Below are 23,460 nucleotides of genomic sequence, written 5' to 3' on the forward strand. Positions count from 1 at the left end.
AATCACTTGGAATAGTGCCAACGACATATAAGTGCTATAAGTGTATTTTGTATATTATGTAAGGTGAAGAGGGAAGTCAAAAATGACTACTATATTTGGTGGAAAAATAACACTGGATGGATACTGCATGCTCAGTCACTCAGTCATGTGTGATTCTTTGTGACCCCATGGACTGCAGCCTGCCAGGCTCCTCCATCCATGGGACTTTCCAGGCAAGAACTCTGGAGTGCGTGCAATGTTCTACTCCAGGGGATCTTTCCAGCCCAGGGATCGAACCCATGTCTCCTGCACTGGCAGGCAAATTCTCTACCACTGAGCCACCTCAAGTCCCTGGATGGATGTGCTGTGCTTAGTTGCTCAGTCGTGTCTGACTCTTCATGACCCCATGACTGTAGCCTGCCAGGCTCCCCTGTCCATGGGGATTTTCCAAGCAAGAATACTGAAGTGGGTTACCATGTCCTACTCCAGGGGAACTCCCCGACCCAGGGATTGAACCCAGGTCTCCCACACTGAAGGGAGATTCTTTACCAACTGAGCTACCTAGGAAGCCTAAGAATACTGGAGTGGGTAGCCTATCACTTCTCCAGGGAATCTTCCCAACCCAGGAATTGAACCGGGGTCTCCTGTATTACAGGTAGATTCTTTACCAGCTGAAATACCAGGGAAGCCCTCTTGGATGGACAGTGGTACCATTTAAGTTCTCTCTGCCTGCATGAAGATGGAGGCAGTGATTCATGGAGCCGGAGCTCAAGGATTCCAAGATCTGTTACAGAAGTCAACTTTGACATGCTCCTATGCCCCACTCCTAACAGAAGTGTCCTCCCTGCAGAACATCAAAGAAATGTTGAGGACACAGAGCACTAACAAAGACATGGCTGTCAGAGGAAAGCCTTTCACAACTGACCCTGATGCATCCTCTGAGTAATGATGTTCCCATCCACTGTTACTGAATGAAACTTGCCAGCCAACAAGTCCTCAAAGTGTGCTGAAAATTCCTTGTCAGACCTAATATTACCTCATTTGTATATTGGGATGGACAACTAAGGATCATAAAACATATAAGCAAAGACTAAATCATTAATGAGAAATTCAGGATAAAAAATATCGCCAAAAGGAAAATAAAAATTACTCCCAGAGGAAATACAGATAATATGAGAAACAGGAAAACTAAACACACATACACACACAAAACAAACAGAAAACCACCTCTAACTAGTATTCTCTATGTAGGCATGGCACAGTCATAAAAACAAGAGGAGGATGCAATAAAAAAGGAATAATCAGAAACAAAAATAGCTCTTACACATTATATACACTGGCTGATATTAAAAGACTTCTAATGAAAGATAAAACATTGAGTGATCTTTCAGAATAAACAAGACAGAAAAATGTGAGAAGAGATATGAGCAACAGGAAATTGGGGGGAAAAAACACAGTGATTGAACATCTGAAAAACTGGAGCCTACTAACGAGAGAATTCAAGAAACACATTTCTCAGTGAAAGCAAATGACAAGATGCCGCCTGTTAACTGCTGAGCACTGTCACACAGAGTCTTAACCAAACAAATACGAGGGACAAGCATACAATTCAAGAGTTCGCCATTAGTTTCTGGGCGAATAACTTCCTAATCAATCACAGGGTTGCTGAGTTTACTTATTAGAATGAAAATGTATTCATGGAATGTCTAAAATGCCAATTGCTAAAGTTAGGTGGCGTGTACAGGAATAGCTGAATAAAGAGACCCAACATGACCATACCATGACTAAAACAATCACAACTCATATTCACAGAGTGTCTATACATTATCTTGAAATAAAACAATCCCTCACTACAAGATTACATTTGTTCTAGAAAAGAGGAGAGTGTCCCATGAAGTGGCAGGTGGGGGATGGAGGCGGCTGAGGACAGCTCTGGATGGGGGCGCTGTGGACTTAAGACTTTCATCCTGGCTCCGTTACTAATGATGGCGTGACTAAGTGCAAATCACTTAATCCCTCCTGGCTTCAGCCTCAACCAGGGTGCATGGAAGCAAGCTCTGCCCAGGGTCTCCATGAGAGATTCCCCTCCTGGCTTCAGCCTCAACCAGGGTGCATGGAGGCAAGCTCTGCCCAGGGTCTCCATGAGAGATTCCCCTCCTGGCTTCAGCCTCAACCAGGGTGCATGGAGGCAAGCTCTGCCCAGGGTCTCCGTGAGAGGTTCCCCAAGTCAGGCGGGGACACTCTGCTCCTGTGAGCTGGCACAAGCACACTGTGCCAACAGTCCCATTAGGGACTCCGCTGAGCAGGTCTGAGAGCGTCAGGGTCGGGGTGCTCAGGAACAGAAGAATCAAAGTCACTGTCACCAAGGCTGGCTTAACTGAAAATAGCCAAGATGATAAAAAGGACTTTCTTGTTACAACATTTACACAGAAAACCTTGAGTAAGACATTTAGGCCATACAGTATCAATATGCTCATAAAGTATCTGACTTCTCTACCAAAGGGACTGACTGGAGGCTGGAGCAACACATGAACAGAGCTTTCCAGTGAACAGGAAAATGAGGACACAGGAAACTTGTCTCGACTCCCTCCTGACAGATACACTGTCAGAACTTACTTTTTTCCACCAATGCCTTATTCCTTAGAGGAAAGCATACCTTTTATTGAATTTCAGGAGCTAATTTTCAAAACTAGGCAAGCTGTCTCTTGACACATAGAAGAACACAAATGTAAATGCCAAAGGGGTAAGAGGGAAGAAATCACACAGGCAGGTGCCAACTAGAGCCCTGTGTCCTTGCATGGGGGAGAGCCACCTGCTTGAAAAGTGGCAGCTATGGGACTTGTTTTGCCAGATTTTCTTCTTTTTCAAGAGTAGGTAGAAATCTGGGATTTTACATGAAATACTCAAATTTTTAAGCATAAGCAGCTCATTCATATTTTTCAAACATCCTAAAGGCCAAACAGTGGACTCGTCAGAAAAGGCCCTGATGCTAGGAAAGATTGAGGGCAGCAGGAGAAGGGGGCGACAGAAGATGAGATGGCTAGATGGCATCACCAACTCAATGCACATAGGTTTGAGCAAACTGGGAGAAGTGAAGGACAGGGAAGCCTGGAGTGCTGCAGTCCATGGGGTTGCAAAGAGTCGGATACAACTTACTGACTGAACAATAATGAAAGGCCAAACGAGCTATGTCTTTGGGCTGCCCAAGGGCTACCAGAGTGTCTCTTGAGTGATGTAATTACCTTAAAGGATTCCAAAATGTCAATAAATCCTTCTGTTTAGGAAAACTGATCACACAGAATCAATTTATAAAACTGCTGACCCAAAAAAAAAAAAAACCAGATCTATCCTTTGCTTGTTTGTTTCCATGTCTTTGAATATATCGGCCCTGAGTGTATATCCTGAGAGCCGGGGTGCAGAGCTCGGCCCCTCCCCCGAAAGCTCCGCACAGGTGCTGTTTTCATTCTCCTAGGCTCTGAGAGCTCTGCCTCCAGGATGTGTGAGGTCCCAGATCTTTCTGCTGAGGACAGTTAGAGAAAAAAATGGAGAAAAGCAAAGATAAAGGCAGAAGAGCACCAGGAACTGCAGTCCTGGTAAACTCTGTTTAGTTGTGACAGCTTTTTTTTTTTTTCTTTTCAGGGGGTGAAGGGGAGACAGGAGGGCAGAGAGGGGGTGGGGATGTGACAGAGACTGACTGAGTGCATTTGTCTGATGCAAGTCTATCCTGCCCTGAGACAGCTGCTTAGGTGGGGGGAGGTGAGTAAAAACCCAAAGCATCTTTACCCTGAGCCCCTATCCTTGTCATCACAGTGAGATAACTCCCCTGTCATTAACTCATCAAGCATGAGACACTTGAAGGAGAAAGCCGCTTAACCGTAAGACAGCGAAACACATGTGCAGGCAGGTGGCTGAGTCTGCAGGAGAGGCGGTGTCTGCATGGTCACCCCGAGCAAGGGAAACTGGGTGGAAAGCAGTGTCCTACTGCTGGCTCCCATCCTCCCAATGTCTCTTTTCTTACTGTTATCTATTAGGGAAGATAAAAATCATTAAAAAAAAAAAAAAACCCTCTGATCATCATCCACTTTCCTAATTCCACTTCTCACTTGTACCCCCTACTCACAAGGTCTCAAGTTCCTCAAGCTCAGCCCTCTGGAGAAGGCTCCCCAGGAACACAAACTGCAGGTAGGTAGACTCTACTGTATTAGTAAAGTCAAGTGCAGGGATTTAAGTAAAACGAGATGCACCCATGGGAAACCCCAATCTGGCTGAACTGGGAAGGGGGGAGCAGTGAGGAGAGGAAAACACAGACTTCTCAACACTGAGAGCTTAGAGGCCGTGTTCCAAAAGCTGACTGAAAATTATTTCCACACTTGAATTCCATACTCAAATACTAACTGAGAGAATAAAATACATTTTAGAAAGACATACCAGATCTCAGAAGATACTTCTTCCTTGCGACCGTTCTTTGGAGGCTATTAGAGGATGCTGTCTATTGTTGTTTAGTCACTAAGTCGTGTCTGACTCTTTGCCACCCTATGGATTGCAGCCCATCAGGCTCGTCTGTCTATGGCATTCTCCAGGCAAGAATACTGGAGTGGGTTGCCATTCCCCTCCACAGGGGAATCTTCCCCTCCCAGGGATCGAACCAATGTCTCCTGCATTAGCAGGTGAATTTACCCTCTGATCTCTTTCCAGGTCACACTAAGATGGATTGCGTTCCCCTAGCTGCCCAGACCCCTTCATGACGCTGTCTATTTGTGTGTTTTCCCTTCTGCCTGGTGTTCCCTCTGTACTCCTCTCTGCCACCCTCTGCTCAGTTCACCTGGGAGCCTCCTGCTGGGCAGCAGGATGAGCTCACCATCACCTCCGTGACCCCTCCCAGGATTCCCTGAAGGCCTGCTGCTCCTTCTTCTGCTTCCATGACACCGTGATTCCATCTCTATGACAGGGGCTGCACAAACTCTGGCCTCTGGGCCACACAGGACCCACCTTGGCTTTCAGAAATAAAGTTTCACTATACAGAGCCAAGCCCATTTGTGTACACAGCGCCCATCACATCACATCACCGCACTGGGACTGAACGGCTCCCACAGAGACTGCGTGGCCAAGCCTAAAATAATGACCACCTGGCCCCTTCTAGAAAATCTGCTGACCCCTTCTCCATTCTGTAATTCTTCCCACAGACTACAAGCTCCCTGAGAGAAAACACTGTCTCTCTCTTCACTGTAAGCCACGGCCCCCTACTCCCGCCTTGGCAGAGCACACTGCCGGCATTGAGCAGACACTCAAAATTCCAGCCGGCCGACTGGTGAAGGAACACCAAGGGGTGCATGAACACGTGTACGTCTGCACACTATGCTCCGGCTGCTGGCTCCATACTAACTCATGTACTACCAACGCTGGGGACATAAGCTGGAGCTGTAGTTCCCACACCGTGCACTCAGGTGCCCCAAGAACTGGGGTATGACGTTATAGTTTAAATTTTCGGAGGTAACAAAGTGACATCTGTCCAACACTGTGAGGACCTTCAGTTCAGTGTAGTTCGGTCTGAACACTTGGTCATGCCACAGTCCTCTCAATGGCATCCTATCTTTGTAGAGCCGGAGGGAAGGCTTGTTGGATGCTGTGATGAAGCTTCAGCACCACCCAAAGATCAATGGAGAGGCGTGGAAACGAGGCTAGCAGTGCCCAATCTATTCCCAAGTTTTGAGAAGTTATGGAGTACACAGCAGATTCATACACATGACTTTTAAAGAATAAAAATATTATTTCTTTTAGGTTGATATGCATAATTTTTTCAAACTGCTACTTCAAGTGTCAGGTCATACACACTTGCTAAGTTGTCAGGACCTACCAAATTCATAAAAAGAACTGTAAGGTATTTCTTTTGACCTGGGGGCACTATAAAAACATCAGTGTAACACTAAGGACACTATAGACCAAGAAAATTTGGAATTTGCATTACAGGACAGCTGAAGTGCTCAGGAAATTCCAGTATCTTATTTTAGCCTGCCTTCTGCGTGCGGGATGATATGCATTATCCCGGATGATATTCATCCCGATGCTGAAATTCAAGCTTTGCTATGTTGTATACGAATCTAGCTGCTGTTTTTCTGAATTTCCTAGGAATTTTTTATACACTCTCATCCTGATGTTTCGTTTCTTTGGATCCTGACATTCCTGTCACTTTTGGTCATCTTCATTCTAGCAAGAACTTACCTGTTAATTCAACAGCCTGTTCCTTATCAACTTCAGCACAACAAATTTGAGCATGTCGTTCCAGTGCCTAAAATGCTTTGAAGGTTCCCACTGCTCCAGCATCAGGCAGGGCCTTGTTCTGCCTGGCAGAATGAACCTCCACACTTCCATAGGCCTCAGGTCTCCTCCCAAACCGTGACTCTAGGGAATGGCCCCTTCCACCCACCGACATTCTCCACACCCCAGCGCTTACCAAGCTTCAGAGGCCCCTGGAAGCTCCACCCCACTGAAGAGAGACATTCATCCACTCAAATCTCACCTCAGCTCAGCCGTAACAGGAGTGACTTCAACAGCCTTCAAGAAATGTCAACGAGCATCTATCAGACAAATAAACTTGTTCTCCCCTGAAACACTCTACTACTGCAGTAAAGAAACAACCCGAAGAACATTCCTTCTTGTTCAAAAACATGTCAAGAGATCTTCAACATGCAAGAAAGCATGATACTAGCTCACCTTCAGAAAGAACCAGGAGCAGCCCCATTTCCCAGTCCACGCTTGCCCACACTCTTGCTGTATCAAGGGTTCTCTCTTCTTTTTTAAAAAATTTTAATCTCTTCCAACTCTTAGCCAAAAATCTCATTTCCTTGCTTATGTAATCACAATACATTTTCCTATGTTTTCTGGTGATTTACAATGCTTTATTTGCAAACTGCTTGTTCTATGTTTTGCCTCTCTTTTTAATTAGGCATTATTCCTTACTGCTCAATTAGAAAGAAATATCGCAATATGCACATTAACTGTGTTATATACATTGCAAATATATATCCCAGTTTGCTTTCTTACTTTTCAGTGAAGTTTCTGTTTGACTTTCAGACTTCTCAATTCTGTTCTTTATAGTTTTTGATTGTAAACTTCTTTCTCATGCAAAGATTCTATAAATCATCACCTTTGAGAAGTCTGTGAAATATCTAATCTTTGTCACTGTCTTCAAGTACAATTAAGACTTTTAACATTTTAGACTTGAATCCATATGAAATTAACTGTGGTGAACAGTAAGGGCCAGGAACCCAGCTGTCCCCTCTCCCCATCGAGGTTACTACTTGTCCCAATGCTGGTTATTAAATAACACAATCCTTCCTCCACTGACTTGAGATGCAATTAGGAATCCATTCCTTCTCAACTTCCTTCGTGGAACTCCTTTAACCCACTGCTCCTTCATCACACATTCTTTCACTGACCAGCATACTCTATTCTTGTGGCTTTAACCATCACTCATAACTAATGTGCTAATGGTAAAGAACCCACCTGCCCGTGCAGGAGACGTGAGAGATGTGGGTTCTATTCTTGGGTCAGGAAGATCCCCTGAAGGAGGGCATAACAACCCACTCCAGTATTCTTGCCTGGGAAATGCCATGGACAGAAGGAGCTTGGCGGGCTATGGTCCACAGGGTGGCAGAGGTGGACACAACTGAAGCACCCTGGCATGACATGGCATAACTAACGACTTTTAAATAGGTATTTCCAGAATTGTTATCTTCCCAGTTACAGATTAAGCATCGACTGGACAACTTCTTCAGAGAAGGCAATGGCACCCCATTCCAGTACCCTTGCCTGGAAAATCCCATGGACGGAGGAGCCTGGTGGGCTGCAGTCCATGGGGTCGCTAAGTCAGACACGACTGAGCGACTTCACTTTCGCTTTTCACTTTCATGCATTGGAGAAGGAAATGGCAACCCACTCCAGTGTTCTTGCCTGGAGAATCCCAGGGACAGGGGAGCCTGGTGGGCTGCCATCTACGGGGTCGCACAGAGTCAGACACGACTGAAGCGACTTAGCAGCAGCAGCAGGACAACTTCTTACCTGCAGAAACCCATGCAAATGAGGTCTTTGAGGAATGACAAAATATTTTGATGTTACATACCCCCTTAGATATTTCACAGATTCCTCAAAAACTCCACATGTGCAGAATTAAACTCATTTCCCCTTCCAAACCTATCCCCCTGCCAAGCCCTATTCCCATGTACAGCAGCAGCCTCTCCTGGGTCACACTCAACTTCTCCCCACTCCTTCCACCTATTCACCAGTTCTACCTCCAAAACATGCCTTGACTCTTTGCCCTAGAACCTACCCCTATTTCCACCCCCACTGCTCTGGCAGGCCCTCATCAGAATCTCTGCCACAGGTCACCCACATCACTACCTGACTAATCCCATGGTCTTGGGCAGGGGCTTCCCACAGTCCATCTTCCACAGTGTATCACCTAGCTCTGAACAGCATGACCATCTAAGTTTCATCATTCATCCAAACTTTAGGCTGAATGCCTGGAGGCTGTCACATCTACCGCCCTTCTACTCCTGTCCCTGGGGCATCTCTGCTTCCTGGCTCTTTCCAAGACACTGATGGTCTCCTGATGTTCCTGCTGTATCATGTCGCATTTCTACTTTGGTCATTTATCACATCGTACCAGTATCTCAAAGAGTATTCTTGCCCCCCTTCCCACCCCCATTAAAAGCTACCTAAGAGCAGAGATTCATCTGAACAACACTCCTGCATCCAAGAGAGCTTTATATGCAATACACGCTTTATTTAGTGGACTGAACAAATCCACCCAAATGGCATCTTGGGTAAAGACTTACAATATTTTGATGATACCCAATTATTTCTTTACTTTCTGAAGAGAAAGCTGAATACTATGCTTTTGAATGGATCCATCTGCTATAGATAAATTTATGAATTAAAAAAACAATATTGGCTCATACTGCTAGAGGATTTTTTAAAAAACAGATGAAATAAAACTATCCTTAAGCTCTTTCTAAACTCTAAAATGAAAAAACTGATAATTATATCATAGTTTTGAGCTGGTGAAATGGTGGATTTAGCTGAGTCAACCTTAATATGTAATTCATAACCACTATTTTTCAGATACCATGCGTTGTTCATGTATTATTTATAATAGGCAAGGCACTGTTTTAAGTTCTTCAAATCCAAAAGTGGATTTAATCCCCATAACAACATTATGGAGGTCGTATCATGATTGTCCTTCTTTGTATAACAAGAAAAATGAGGCACAGAGAGGTTTCTGACATTTGCTCAAGGTCACACAGCTAGTCAGGAGCAGAACTTGGATTTAGATCCAGGTCTGATTACAAATCTCATGTCTAGACCATTACACTAAATGTGGAGCAGAAGTCACAGAAGTGGGGCAGTGGGTCCAGGGCTCCAGTCCCCATTCCACTCACTAGGCAGCAGGCATGGGACCTTGGACAAAGCCCTTCATATCTCTAAAATCACACAGCTATGACCCAGGGCCCTACAGCTGTTTTCCTCATGGGATACCTTCCCTGTCCCATCTGTGAACTGGGAGATCTAGAATGTGAACAGCAATGCTGCTCCCCAACCCTGGTCAGCTGAGCGCTGTTCCTGGTGGAAATACCCCTCACTCTACCAAGCCCTTCCAACCATCACAGCAGGCCAAAGGTCGGGCAACATAGCAAACAGTTACCATCTTACTATTCTCCTTCCAGCTCAAAGTACATTTCCAATTGGTCAGCTACGCCTCAGCAGGGGCTGAGACATACAAGGGCCAGCCTGACGAAGGGGGTGACGATGGCCCCGAGTGCAGTGAGGATGGGAAAGCTGTGGTGGGCAGCCCCCAGTCAGCACCTTACTTCCACATTACCACCAGGTAGGAGAGTCTGGTGGAGTCACAGATCTTCAAGGTTTTCACAAAGAGGCAGAAATGCAGGGGTTTTGGTGTCCACCCCCCCTTTAATGTGAAATCTTTATTTTTAAATGTTGGCAACTAATTCCTTCTTAAAAAATCAGTAGGTAAGCCAAACAAAACACATTTGCAGGCCAACTACAATTCTTAAGGCACCAGTTAGCAACCTGTTTCAGAATGCATCAGCATGAAAAAAATTCTTGTCTTGCTGTGGAATAACCCTAAAATATATACTGAAGACATATATTTCAGGGCACAGATATTGACCAAAATGTGCCTACATGTTTTCTTAACATTCTTCAGAGTTGGAATTTGAAGACTCCCTTCTCCAAAAGAACTCAAATACCTTTTCAATTGGTTGTATTCTTTAATTCCAGATCTTAATATCCTAGGCATCATTTTAGAATACGAATGCTTATCAAAAAAACAAATGAAAACTGAAATAAAACCTTGAGCATCTGACCAGGGTTATAAGGTCTTCTAAGCATGAGGAAGCACAGCACTTACCTAACGTTACACTTGAGTCTTCTACATAAGGTGGAACAGAGCATGACAAACAGATCCTGAAATAATTGGCATTTGTCAAAACTATCCTGGAAAGGGGCATTCAATCAGGACAGCAGATACTATCGGCCAGAGACACCTAAGCTTGACGTTGATCCTGGCTAAGATTACAAAACGCATTAGGCAAGGAGCCCTAATTCAATGCAATCCAGCCCTACCTAACCCCTTACTTGATGAGACCAATGAGTTGGAAAAGCCAGTGTCAGAATCGGACACAAAGGGTTTGGCTCTGAAAAGACCTTTCCTGATATCTAAAAGGTGTTTATGAGCAAGACGGAGGGATACAGGTTGTATATAAAGAGGGATGAGGGCTCTTTCCCAACGTGATCAATCCTACCCAAGGGGTGCTAATTAATCTATGCTGCCAAGCTAGATGAAGATTATGGAAAGATGTGGCAGAGTTCTGTTTTCCTTGACATTTTCATTAATGAAATGGAAGATGATACAGGAATCATATTCATCAAATTTGTGGACCAAAAATTGGGCAAAATAACAAATATACTAGATGCAATAATGAAGATTCTTATAATTAATTTAACAAACTAACTCAATAAGATAAATTTAGCATTAATAATTTCAGGGTCTCAAATACAATGATGGTGATGACAACAGTAACACATAAAAATTGTACATTTTGGAGGAGATGTGACTTAACAGCAACATGTGGAAAAAACAAAACCAAAAAACCACTGGTTGATGAAGTGGGCCAATAATGTAATAGAAATGCCAAAATAACAAGAAGAGGGACAACTCTACCATCTGCTTATTTTATCATAATGTCTGAAATCTTGTCCTCTTGTGGTATTAAAATTGAGGGATTTATTTTTAGTCTAAAAAATAAGTAGATAAACTAACATTAAAGTATTATTAATATAAAACATAAGCTATTACTGTTATCTTTATTACTGTCCAAATTATTATAAATTCTTACTTCAATATAAACCATACTCTAAGTATTCGTATCTTTTCTCTTCACGGATGCAATCTACTCCCTATTTTTCCCCCAGCTTTACTGGGATATAATTTGACAAACAAAACTGTATGGATGTGAAGTACACAATGTGATGATTCGATATGTATATGTGTACAATGTGAAATGATTACCACAACCAAGCTCATGTCACCTCAGAGCAGTCTTCTCTTCTGGGTGTAGCAAAAATGCTTAGGATTTACTCTCGTAACAAATTTCAGGTATACAAGGCTATGGTTTTTCCTGTGGTCATGTATGGATGTGAGAGTTGGACTGTGAGGAAGGCTGAGTGCCGAAAAATTGATGCTTTTGAACTGTGGTGTTGGAGAAGACTCTTGAGAGTCCCTCGGACTGCAAGGAGATCCAACCAGTCCATTCTGAAGGAGATCAGCCCTGGGATTTCTTTGGAAGGAATGATGCTAAAGCTGAAACTCCAGTACTTTGGCCACTTTATGCGAAGAGTTGACTCATTGGAAAAGACTCTGATGCTGGGAGGGATTGGCGGCAGGAGGAGAAGGGGACAACAGAGGATGAGATGGCTGGATGGCATCACTGACTCAATGGACGTGAGTCTGGGTGAACTCCAGGAGTTGGTGATGGACAGGGAGGCCTGGCGTGCTGCGATTCATGGGGTGGCAAAGAGTCGGACATGACTGAGCGACTGATCTGATCTGATCTGATACTGTACAGTAGTATTAACTATCAATTCCCAGACTTCATCCTATAACTGAAAGTTTTTGCCTTTTCACCAACACCTTTAGCTTAAGTAGAGACATCCTCACTTCCACTTCACCTACTCCGTTTTCTAACCACCCACACTGAGGATCACTTGAGCTTTTAAACTTGTAAGGGTAAGGCATCAGCAGATTAAACACACTGAGCGCCTTCACTGACGAGCAAACTCTGGGAGAGAGTGAAGGACAGGGAAACCTGGCGTGCTGCACTCCTCGGGGTCGCCAAGAGTCAGACACGACTTAGTCACTGAATAGAAGTTTAAGAGAAGGGTGTGATGGATTGAGCCTGGGGAGAACAGAGTCATTACTGCTGCGCATTTCATTATTAGGAAACACTGCCTCAACATTATTAGGAAAATAAAGACAAATTTCTAGGGCCAGGCCTGGCTGGGGCCCTGTTGGGGCATCTTCCCTTTGGTCTACACTCCTGCCAGGTTGCTGGATTCCTGGATTCCAGGTTGATGGATTCCCAGGCCTCCCTGACACCACCTGGAGTCACCCTCTGAACCACTGGTCTCACATCCCTGAAATCTCCCCTGGCTCTCCCTGGCCTATGGAGAAGGTGCCAGCTGTCATCATGGCAGGAGGCTCTCTGCTGTTCCAAGCTAACTTCAGGCCTTTGCCCGCAATGGCCCTATATTCAAGTTCCAACAAAAGCACCAGGCTCTGCTGTCCTCTGTGTCATTGAACACCTTACCCTCTACCCAGAATGTCTTTCCCACTCCACTCTTCCTTATCCACTTAACAAACACCAACTTGTCCTTCAAAACTCAGCTCACACTACTCCTGATCCAACCCTCCTCAGTGTCTTTCCTTATGGATTCCCCAAACTGAGACAAATTTCAGTTGCCAAGCATCCAGTGTTGTCTACCATGCAGCAGAATTAAGAAGAAAGTAAAAATATCAAATATTTCTTATGGCTTTTATCAAAAGCATAAAGACAAAAGGCAGATCACACCCACTCAGCAACATCTGTGACCTCTTCTGTCGCTGTAAGCATTAGAGTTTGATCCCAGCAATGCAGCCCATGGAATGAGTGAGTACAGCAATCAAAACTTTGACGATTTGTGAACTGAAAAGTTCCAAAACACAGTTGTAATTTATTGAAGCTGGCATTTGAGAAAGCAGTGAGTTGGCTAAACTCTACACCCAGCCAACAGAGCCAACAGTCTAATGTCTACAGGTCAACACAGCTTTGTTGCTCTCCATTTACTATTACATATTCAGTATATCTCAAGACAGGTAAAGAGTATTTGTGACAAGGGAACCCCCCACCCAAATAAAAACAAGAAAGCCAATTGCTGGTTCCAGCAGAGGCCAGGAGAGCAGAGTGGGCCATGGAAAGCAGAGGTATAGATGGAAAAAAAATGTGAGATAAAGAAGGAATAAAATGTCAGCTTTGCGAGTGGCGCCAATCTGTGACATGACTTCTACATGCATTCTCCACAGGAATAAGAAAAAAGTGATTTATGATACCATCTTATCTTATTAGGCTATATGAGAAAAATAAAATGCAAGGTCAGTATTTTATCATAAAGGTCCTGAGACATTTTTCATGAACACTGAGGGTTTATTTTATATCAAAATATTTACAGCTGCTACCAACTTTAAAAGAACTGTCTCGACTCAAAAAACAAATTACAAAATTAATGTATTTTGATATAACTGTCAAATGGTAACTTCACTTTAAACCGCCGGTTTTATTGCCTCATCCTCAGTGAGACCATGTGCTAGAATTTTTCAAATGGTATATCCATGGATATCCATCCATCCTAAATTCATGAGTAGGAACCTATTTCAGTAATTTTACATAAAATAATCTCAAAAAGGCATGTCCTTCACAGAAGATACACAGTAGCAATTTTAAGACTGTTAGCCCAGGATATTCTAACAGATGTGTAACACAAGTCATCACTAAATCATCAGAGACTGTCAAGGTGAAATAACCCAGTCAGCACCTCATGTACCTGGTGGATCAAGCAGGAGGCCATGGCTGTGTTCACTGAAAAGTAACATCACAACACAGTTTCTTTCAAAATTGCAGGAGAGGAAATGAGGCCCACTTGACTGTCAGCCGTGGTAACACAGGTTTACTGAGTAGGTATGCCTCCTGGCCTTGGACTGCCCTGGTCACTTTCCATGGCATCCAAGTAGTGTGGGCGTGTCTGCCCTGGGCACTGCTGCCTATTTGATGCCTACCCACTGACTGGGGGGAAAAAGCCCTCAACAGTTGCTGAATGAATGAATCACATTTCATTTTAAAAACTCTATGAGTAAAAGAGATTGGACCCTGACATTCAAGAACTTATCATACAGGATTGTTAAAGTCGATAACAAAAGGGGAAAAAAAAGCTTTTGACTCAAAATAAAATCTCTTGGCAATGGAAAGCACTGCAGTTTTAAAGTAAATAATAACTCAACAAAGTATTTCCCAGTGACCGGAAGCAATGAAATATTTCATCAGAATGCCTTAAAATGCTTCTTACAAGAGTTGATATAAGTTATTCTGCTTAGAAATCTGTCTTAGTAGGAATACTGGCCTTAACCATAACAGAATTGTGAAGCCAAGGTAGCATTTACCTAACACATACTAGCTGTGGGCACCATGAGCTGGATATTATTATTCCCTTTTACAGGTAAGAAATCAGACACAGAAAGTGCTCAAGTTCATACAACCAGTAGATCAAAAAGGGAATCTGTTCTCATTCCCTTCACTACAAAATATGCTTTAAATGTTGGATATCCAGGAAACCAAGAATGGTTGTTGTTTAGTCGTTAAGTCTTGTCTGACTCTTTGGCGACCCCTATGGACTGTAGCCTGCTAGACTCTAAAAATAGTAGTCACCTGTACTTTCAACACAAAACACAAAGCATTTGGTGTATAGTCTCCCCGGCATTTTCCTACATAACAGGTAGAAAACTGAGGCTCTGATTCGCTTGCTTGAGCTCTCTCTCTGCCTCTTTCTCCAAGACCAAAAAAACCACTCCTAGATCAAGTTTCACATACTGTTTTGCAAGTTTGTTTTTTCAGTTTACAAACTCAGAATATCTTTCTACATCAATAAATACTTCCCTACCTCAGTGTCAATGAAGAAAGGGTTTTCCATTATAGGTGTATGTCACAATTTATGTAATCAATATCCCTATTATTGAGCGTTTAAGTTGTTTCTAGTTTATAACTAACATAAACAAAGCTGCAAAAATCATTTTTGCAAATTAGAGGTTGGGTTTTTTGGTGTACTTTTCATGGAGGTCACCAGAATTTGGAGATGAGGTTTTTTCCTAATTTGGGAGAGAACTCCCCTGCCCAATTTTGAGATACCCCACGACGTGGGCTTCCCATCAAGGAAGAATCACTGTGCCAGGAGAAAGCGGCTGACAGGAACACGGGGCCCACATGCCTATGTAGGCGAGAACCACTGCTATAGATTGGTCTCCATACACAGGCTTTATTTTTTTTTCCCTTAGTTTAAATTCCTAGTGGTGGAAATGCCTGACTAAGGGACATGGCACATTTTTGAGGCTTTCGATGAGTAATGCAAAATTACCCTCCTGGAAAGTTGTAACAATTGAAAATACCCACCAGCAGCATTCGAAAGTGACAATCCCCCAAACCCAATAGTTAGCAAGATTTGTTTTTGAACAGTCAAATCTCTATACGGCTCTAAGTTTTAAAAACAGTGAAACTATTGATAAAACATATCGAGAAAAATAGCAAACAATGTGGAAAATAAATGTTGGATTTTACAGTATACATGTTTTCAAATACAAAATACAAAACTTTGACAGCAGATCCCAGCAGAATGAACAGAATGAATGGTAAAAAAAATCTAGTGACACTGGGCTCTGAAAAGTGCCAAGCTAGTAGGACTCCACATCTTTGTCTGCCCACCTGGTTAATATCAGGCTTCACTGTTGGGCTCTAATAGTAACATGCTCTAATGTTTACAAGAAAAGAAACTCACAATTACTGCATATTCTTTCAAATTTTATAAGTACTATCTTATAGTTAAGGTGCAATCTTAAGTTCTCAAAATTCCTACATATTCACTTAGTCAATAAATATCTGAATGTCTACTGTGGGCTGGGTACTGTTCTATGGAGACACAGCTGTGAACCCCACGGATCCCCTGCTATTCCAGAGTGGAGCACAGAGCCCTGCAGTTAGGAATTAGCAAATCATAGTTACAATGCCAGTCTGGAACTACTGGATTCTTAGGCAAATGAAAACACCTCTGCGGCTTGGTTTCTTTAGTAGTAAACTTACAGTTGACCAGAAGATCCAAGGCCCTTTCTGGCTCTTAAATTCTGTACCTTCTTTGGTTTTGTTTGAATGCTTAAGCTCCTACTGCTGTCAGTACTCTGCATTTTAAGCTATATATAGGACTACATATAGTCCTTCCTTAGAAATCCGAACCAGGCTCTCAGTCCCTTCCTCCCAAATTTTACATCTAGAGTAAAACTCTGGTGATCCAGGTAACTTCAAGGGATAATACAGGATCAGGTTTCACTCAGATGAAGATTTATGCTCCCAATTTAACTGTTTCTCTGAAAAGGATCCTAAAACGTTCTTGTGTCCTTCGCTTTGGCACTGCACTATAAATACTACACCGTGAAACGTGAAACAGGAGACAGTGGTGTGGCGGCTGGTCTCCAGGCCTGTGGCTGGGAAGGCTGGCACCCAGCTTTAAGGTGGCGTGCTGGCAGCTGCAGCACTGGGGTTGTGGTGGTGGACTCTCACCTCGCTCCAGCTTACTCTCACCCCCAAGTCACAGGCACATTCTGTCTACAGAATGTCTGCAACTCACGGCCCCTCCAGCATTTCTAACAGGAGAAATGGGGGCATGCCTTCTGCCACCACTTGATATTTTCCACCACATGCTCCCACCACCACCATTTCAACTGTCCTCCAATCCAGGGTCTCCTTGGAGAAGCCTGTTTCTGCGAGCTGTGAGAGGAAGGCAAGGGGCCTCAGTATCCCAAGTCACCCTTAGAGAAGAACCACACACTTTCTATAAGCATTAGCACCTTTCTGTAGTCTTTCAGGATACTACCACTTAATAATAGAGGTGCAGATTCTCAGCTTTGGGTATGTGATTTCAAGTCTTCCTCTGTACCTGCCCTACAAACCAGAAGAATGCGTAGAGGCAAGGTTTTCTCACATTTCTGCAAAAGTACGTGAAAAACTCACCTACTAAAAGGTTTTCTTCAACTTCCAACATAAAAGCATAAAACAGTAACTGATATACACAACGTCTGCCCACAGAAGCAAACAGGAGCAGCCAGGACGGTAAGAATGTATGTGTTGTCAGTTGTGGACAATGTAAAGTCAACCTCAAGTCCTGCATCTCTAAAGTCCACAAAGGAAATGTAAAGGTGACTGCACTTTGACTCGAGCACCTAGGCCTGTACGTGTTCCAGTGACCTATAAAACAGATGCTTACGGGCGTCTGTTAGTTTGCCTGAAGGGTTTTTGCTGCAAGGAGACTGACAAAAGACAAAAGGAACTTGATTTAAGATTTCAGAGTCACAGAATCCATCCTTCACATAGCATGTGCCCAGAGCTTATGAGAGAATGCTGGAAGATACAATTATCTTACATGGGAGCAGCTTATTGGGTTCAGGTATCAACTAAATAGAACAGGAAATAAAAATATCAAATCCCCTCATTCTGCAAGATCCCAGCTCCTGATGTTGGACAGGACCTCAAAAGTCACAGTTAAGAAAAAGACAACAGATTCTAATTAGGCGCCTACAACAATTGCTTGGCACAACACTCAATTCCCAAGATTTCAATTAATCTAAAGGAACATATATTTAGAATGACAAACAGATTAGAAGTTGGGAAGAGGAAATACCACAGTTCCTGATACTCCCTAAAATAGAACAGGCACACATTCTTCCTGTGAGAATAAAAGTACCTGCATAAAGCACATATATTTTATGGGCTCATTAGTCTGTAATCTGCCCCCAAAGAATTCAAACATTCACTATACTAAAAAAGGCCTCTCTGAAATTTTTACACTTAAGCAAAGGGCTAATACACTGAAATCAAAGATGGAACTTCTGTCTCAAGTACTCAGAAATCACTATAATGTCCTGGAAAATTAGGCACATTTTTAAGGCTTCATAATTTAATTTCAGGGAACAGAAACAAAATGCAACTCACTTAAAGCAACAATCTGAGAAGATGCTTTAACAGTGGGATGGATCTGGTAATGTCAAGGGCCACAGCCAAGATAGAGAAAACTCAGCTCAAAGACTCCCAAATCTAAGTATTTTGAGAAAAACCAGACAAGATTATTTTTTAAACTGATTATTAGTTAACTCTCTAAATATTCACAGCACATTATGACCCAGGCTAAGCAATGAAGCAGCAGCAGATCCACAACTGCCCTCCTGGAGCTTCCAGCAGGTGGAGGAACCCCACCATCCAAGGTCTCCCTCCCACGTCATTGAACCTTCCTTGCCATTTGCAAATGCCCAGGACATCCATCCCAGCACCTGCTCTCTCCAGCCACTTTTTGATCAGAAACTCCAGCCACACTGGCGGCCGTCTGTTCCTCTGGTGTGCGAGGCTCGGTCCTACCGCCTGGCCTTTGCACAAGCCATGCCCTCTGCGTATGTCATGCCCTCTGCCTGAGCCACCACTCCTCCAGATCTCCAAGAACACATTCAACTCTCAGTTTAAATTTCTTCACCTCAGAGAGGCTTCCAGAGCTGCTCAGTCTAAAACAGCAGCCCCACCCTGCCTCTCTTTATCCCAGCAACCCTATTTTATCACTTCTCCAGCATGTCTCACTCTGACCTTATTGTCTTTATTGCTTCTCTGGTTTTTATCCATCTCCCTCACTAAGAGGTGAACTCATTAGAATGGGGTCTCTGTCCTGTGCATTGCTACATTCTTAGTCTCTAGAAAGTTGCCTGGGATGTAACACATGCTCAGTAAATACTTATTTAAGAAGAGCAAATACAGCCAATATTAGCAGTTTTGTACAATGACAGGTACTAAATAACAAAGGAAAAACAAAACACCTTAAACATGAAAAGGTTTCCTTGGTTATTTAAAAAAAGGATTATTATAGTTTCTTACATTAGCTCTAAAAACACTTTCAAAAATAAGCATAATGGAAATATAAAGCTAACACTGAATAATACTCAAATTTTATAATGTATTTGGCTCAACTGCTAGCTAGCATTAGTCTTACTTCTACAATTTATTGTTTTAAAAGCACTCTAAAAGACCTCAATTTTTAATTTAAAAGGGCCAAATATTTTCTAAAAGCATACTCCTCCTTAGGAGTAATGAGTAACCTTCTCCCAAAGTGTACAATCTATAAACATATTATAGCAACAGAGATACCAGTGATCATTTGCAGAAGGCAGGGGTGTCGGTGCCTAATGGCAAACAAGTTTTACGAAACACAACCTGCCTTTATCTCCAACCTAACCAAAGGTATGAGTCTCTTCTCTATGTTCAAAATATTTAAACTCCTAAGAATTTTTCTTACAGATTATTCTTAAAATTTTATATCTGCTCTTCTATTTCTTTTGTTGAGACAAAGAGCTAAGGTGTTAATCAAGGAATATCACCTTAGTAACTGGCCCTGGTGTCTCATGCTTCACCACAAAGACACCAGAGACCCTTATGGATCACTTTGAAATTATATAAAAGGAAAGAGTGTACACTGGAGAGAAGGGGCATTCATTTCCTGGAACATGATGCAAAGAAATAAGTTACCACTGCCTTTGGGAATAATTGAAATTCACTTAAAAACCTCAGAACTAATGTTTTACAACAGTTCTATAGCAAAATAGTAGAAATACTACACATACCTCAATAAAGAAGAGGTTAAATAAATGATGGCTCATCGTTAATGGAGTACTCTGCAGCTGTTGGAGAATGAGACAGCTCTTAGGTACTGATGTAGAGACTGCCAAGATTTAGTACTGTGCCGGGAGGGAAGGGGAGGGCGGGGAGCTGGTGCAGAACAGAATATACAATGTGTCCTCAATTGTGGAAAGACAAATAAAAAGAACACATACAAAATGTTTATACTAGCATACGCTTTATCTGGAAAGATATACACAGGGTCCTGGGGAGAACAGGGTGCAGTGGGGGGTGGGGGGTGGGGAGAGGAGATACACTTTTTACTCCATAGCTTTTTATACATGCTGAATCTTCCAGAGGGTGCATAGGCAGCTGGTCCCACAAATAATGCTGATAAATTTTAATGTTGTAATAATTTATATCATTGCCAACATATTATTGAACAATGACCATCAATAAGCGGAAGATTTCAAAAATCACATAAGTTTGTTCTCTTTGACATCAAAGTTCCTGATCCTTATTTCCCAGAAAAGAATCCAAGTCACCAGCAATTAGAGAGGCGAGCTTGTGATCTCACCTATTACAAAGCAAATAAACCTCAATTCAATTCTTGGAAGGGAAATTTAAATCGAGCTTGTAACTACCTAATGAAGTCTCCAAATCAACAGTTTCCCCTTGGCTATAAAACAGAAAGTCAACCTATGAAACAAGTAAGAAGACAGTGTTTTTAAAAACATACTCTATACTTAGGTTTCCTTTCCCCTGCCAGGCTAAGACAAGGAACCCTCTGATATTAGTGAAATGTGATTTCAGATCTGTGGCAAAATCAGCATTTAAGGGAAGGGACAAGCATCATTTGCACTAAACAAATGCTTTCACTTTTCTAGGAAGGGGAATTTGCTTCAAATTTAATTTAGGAATCATTTTTGGACCCCTGACTAAATGATACTACTAAGTCACTTCATTTTACTCCAAGCAAATTTTTTTTAATTAAATACAAATCCGACACTGAAAACAAACAAATCAGAAGGCAAACTTTAAACTGAAACGTTTCTGTCAAAAAACGTATCTTAAATGAACACATTAAAAAATGCAGAGAAATTCATTTCCATACAAATGCTATTCAGTAGCAGCATATACGCTATATCAATATTTGAGCGCAATAACACACCATACAAAAAGGAGCACAGAGGCACCCAACCGCAAATAAAACACCTCATATATTTTTGGTAGCCAAAGGTGGGGATGCAGAAGGTGGAGACCAGAATCACATTATTCAAGGTGTAAATTCAAAACATGTGAAGTGCAGAATTTTCTGTCGGTCAGAACTTATGATTCCAGCTCTGTCTTTTGAAACGATGCATTTAAAACTGGAATCTATTATGAAGCCTAAGTTTGATGGTCAACTCCTTAAACTGTGGATTCAATCAGTATAGCACCTTCGGATACAAGCACATAAAATAAAGGTAAATCAAATACAGCATGAATACAGAAGGGACAGCGAACTAGCTTTAATGAAGACATGAGGCACGGGGGTCACTTGGCTGATTACATCACTGAAGAAAAATAAAAATTAAAGCTCCTTCCCATCCCCCAGGTAGCCTGTGGCCTCAGAACTTACTGCCCTACGTGCGGCAGAAGTTCGCGGCCGGGGAGTCGGCGTCCTCCGGGAGCCCGGGTGGCCCAAGGGCGCGGAGAGCGGCGAGACCTGGTGCGCCCCATCCCCCGCCCGGGTCACTCCTCTCAGGCGCTCCCGGACCCCGGGGCCAAAGCCGGCCGGAGCGCTGCCCCCAGCCCCGCGCCGGCCGCCCGGCGCCGGCGACGATGCGCCCAGGGGACCCGGCTCCGGGGTCCGCGGCTCCCACTCCCCACGCCTCGCGCCGCGCCCACCCGCTCCCAGTACTCACGGGCCGCTTGCGCGCCGCTATCTAGCCATCCTCGGCCGCCGCCCGGGGGCTGCCCGGAGTTCGCAGTCGCCCGTGGGCTGGAGGCGTAGAGGAGGGGGGCCGGGCACCACCCGCCGCCTCCGCCGTCTCGCCTCCCCCAGTCCCAGAGCAGGGCTGCTGCAGGCGGCCGCGGACGAGGGGCGGCCCGCTGCCCTCCGCGAGCTCCGGGAGAAGCCGCCGCCGCCACAGACGCGCGGAGGCAACAGTAACGGCCACCACTACTGGCGAGACGCTCCAGCCCCGACTGCGGCGCGCGGGGGCGGTGCCTGCACGCCGCTCGGCGGGGGGCGCCGCTACCCGGGTCCCGGCCCCGCCCCCGGCCCCGCCCCGCGCACCCCCGCCGGAAGCCGCCCGCGCGCCCCCGCCGTCGCCCCTCGGCGGGGCCGCGCGCGTCCGGCGCTTTTCGCGGGGCCGCCCCCTGGAGCCGGAGGAGAGCGGCCGCGCGCGGGGCTCCAGCGCCGAGGGTGGTGCTTCCGCGGAGAGTCCCGTCGCGAGGCCCATCTCGGAAGGTCACGGAAGAGTCGGGGAGAGGAGCGGCCTGGCCTGTGCAAATGGTCGGGAAGGCCGGCCTAGCGCGCGGCGGCCCTGCAAGGAGAGAGGCTCCCGAGACGCTGTCAAAGCGCATTGCAAACATTGCGTGGAGGAGAGAACGACCTGCGGCCGTGTTTTAGCTTCTTCTGTAAATAGACTCGAAAACTAGCCTCTATGCCGGGGCGCGAATGGTTGGGGGCGGGCGGGAACGACACGGGGAGCGATTGCTTAGATTGTATGAATAACTTATAATGCTCCCTGGGCTGGGGCGCTGCCACTCCGGGCACTTTCCTCCTGCCCACGCAGGGCTCGCTCAGCCGGAGAGGGCCTGCGGGGGCATTCGGAGTCATCTAGTCTTGCCTCCAAGGCGTGGTGGGCTTATTTGTGCGGAGAAAAAACGGATCTCTTAATGGGGTGAGATTTTTCCTCCTTGCATTGTTCCCATTTCCGCAGTTTCACTTGGCCTCGGTTTTCGTCCAGAGTAGAGCACCAAATGTAATTAGCTGGAGAGCGTTTGATGGCGCAGAATCATGGTTTGAAGATGTTTACCCTCTATGCCGGACACGTTTGATGATGTTCTCTTCAGCACAATTAATTTGCAAAGTTCAGAAATGTGCCAGATGGAGCCCCTGGCACGCAGAGTCCCAGGGCTCTGCAGACACACCTTCATAGGAAGCCAGCTTGTTTGTTTCATTTGTGATTTATTTGATGCACCAGCACAAAGGCCGACGTGTTTTTATAAGAGACCTTTGGGATGAAATTCCAAAGCAATTTCTAAATTGGCAAAAAGAACCTTATTTTCTGAGGCAATATTTCCCTGTTGATAATGTAACTAGAATGGGCACAAAAACACCATCAGGTACACGGAAATGTAGTCTCCCTAAATGAGTGTGTGTTTCACGGTAAGACTTGGACCCCACTTGTGTTCTAACGGCCAGCTTCATTCATATGTATTTTAAACGCCAAAACTAATGCTTCCTATTATC

General features: G+C 44.2%; 1 protein-coding gene across 5 annotated transcripts in view; it reads right to left on the minus strand.

Annotated features, from left to right (window-relative positions):
• Window positions 1–22,260, minus strand: part of LIFR (LIF receptor subunit alpha) — a 79,651-nt gene extending 57,391 nt beyond the window's left edge. Inside the window, exons 1-3 of one of the 5 annotated variants that reach the window (XM_086361492.1) lie at window positions 21,905–22,189; window positions 20,003–20,059; window positions 6,431–6,531 (exon numbers count right to left, since the gene is read on the minus strand). Coding sequence is in view for 1 of the 5 variants with exons in the window: in XM_086361489.1 (XP_086217615.1) it covers window positions 6,497–6,531; window positions 20,003–20,038 (71 nt within the window). In the remaining 4 variants the exon portion in view is untranslated. Of the gene's footprint in view, window positions 1–6,430; window positions 6,532–20,002; window positions 20,060–21,904 lie in introns of all 5 variants that reach the window. The other 4 variants (XM_086361489.1, XM_086361491.1, XM_086361490.1 and 1 more) reach the window with 4 other exon arrangements.
• Window positions 22,261–23,460: the final 1,200 nt, after the last annotated feature.

This window comes from Bos grunniens, chromosome 20 (assembly GCF_055505025.1).
Source record: "Bos grunniens cultivar Pamir isolate PY7600 chromosome 20, Bosgru_T2T1.0, whole genome shotgun sequence".
In the NCBI taxonomy this organism is placed as follows: domain Eukaryota; kingdom Metazoa; phylum Chordata; class Mammalia; order Artiodactyla; family Bovidae; genus Bos; species Bos grunniens.